Consider the following 1,226-nt stretch of genomic DNA (forward strand, 5'->3'; position numbering starts at 1 on the left):
GGTGTCCTGCTCAGGAGGGACGGCCGCCTGCCGAGTGGCCCAGGTGAAGCAGTAAACAGAGGCAAGGCCATTGTTATAGGCCTAATCCTGGACGAAGAAGCAGCCCGAGCAGCTGGAGGACTGGTGCTTGTGACTGGAGGAGTTGGAGAGCGAGAGAAAACGGAGGCGGCCACCGAGGGTGAGGCGAGAGGAGCCGGGAAGGCCCATGGGTGGGCCACAGTGTATGGGCGGTACCTTGGGGAGGAAGGCGGGGCTCCGAGTGGGCCTGCCTGTGGGACATGAGGGCTGGCTGAAAGGGAAGGCGCGGTCGTAGGGGCAGCCAGGCTGGCAGAAGAGGCAAGGAAGGAGCCGGCCAAAGAGGTGAGTGCGGGAGCTGGGCTAGTTCCGTAGAGACTAGGATCAAAGAAAAAGGGAAGGGAGGAGGAGAAAGACAGACAGACAGACAGGCCTTTTAGAACTTCGTAAAGTAGGAGAGAAAGATTCAACGTTCCCCTGCCAGACTGTAGTTGTCTCAACACACGGGCTTAGAGAGTCATCCACGCCAACAGTTTTGAAACTAACTGAACGTTATAAAGTTGGGGAAGCATTACCACTTGCCTATGGAACACATCCAACTGGCATCGTGAGAATCTCTGTTTGCATTTAAGAAAAAGCGCACGATTCTCCCCCTTATTACAGCAGAGAGAAGTCATAAAAGCTCTGGGACTAAAGAGGAGCTGGCTGGATTCACAACAGCTACACATTTCACGGACATAAGCCTTGCTCTCCTACAAGAACCACGCGGCTGTCCATCGCCTGGCACAAGAGAACTTGGAAACAAAAAAGGTTTCAAAACGCACAGAGGCTCCTGGCGTCGACTCACAAAGCCTAGTGTAGAATCCGGCTGGTTACAAAAGGCCCCCCTTACCTCGATAAGGAGCTGGAACCAAACGACCCCACGTTGCAGAGCGTGGGGCTCGTCCCCGGATTGGAGCCGGCGTTCAGGACCAGGTTTCTATCAGGAGAGCGGGCGGCGGCGGCGATGGGCTGGGACGTCGCCGTCAGACTGGCGAAGGGGTTCTCTTCCCTCGACTGGGTCGACATCATCAGGACTTCCATGAGGATCTGCCCGATCAGGTCTTTGAAATCCGAGTACACTTTCGAGAAGGGAGAAACAGCAGGAAGGTGAGAGCACCCTTCGTGGCGACCGTCCCACTGGTGCCCCGAGTGCTCTTGGAGGCCTGCAG

General features: G+C 56.3%; 1 protein-coding gene across 1 annotated transcript; it reads right to left on the minus strand.

Moving 5' to 3' along the window:
- Nucleotides 1–27: 27 nt before the first annotated feature.
- On the minus strand, nt 28–1,136 carry LOC107125232 (ubiquitin conjugation factor E4 B-like; the record flags this gene model as incomplete). Its single annotated transcript, XM_015428679.1, has 2 exons — nt 28–393; nt 908–1,136. Coding segments are annotated over 2 exons (595 nt in total), but the record flags the coding sequence as incomplete, so codon positions are not given.
- Nucleotides 1,137–1,226: the final 90 nt, after the last annotated feature.

Source organism: Gekko japonicus, unplaced genomic scaffold, assembly GCF_001447785.1.
Source record: "Gekko japonicus isolate JY-2015 unplaced genomic scaffold, Gekko_japonicus_V1.1 scaffold29459, whole genome shotgun sequence".
Classification (NCBI taxonomy): Eukaryota; Metazoa; Chordata; class Lepidosauria; order Squamata; family Gekkonidae; genus Gekko; species Gekko japonicus.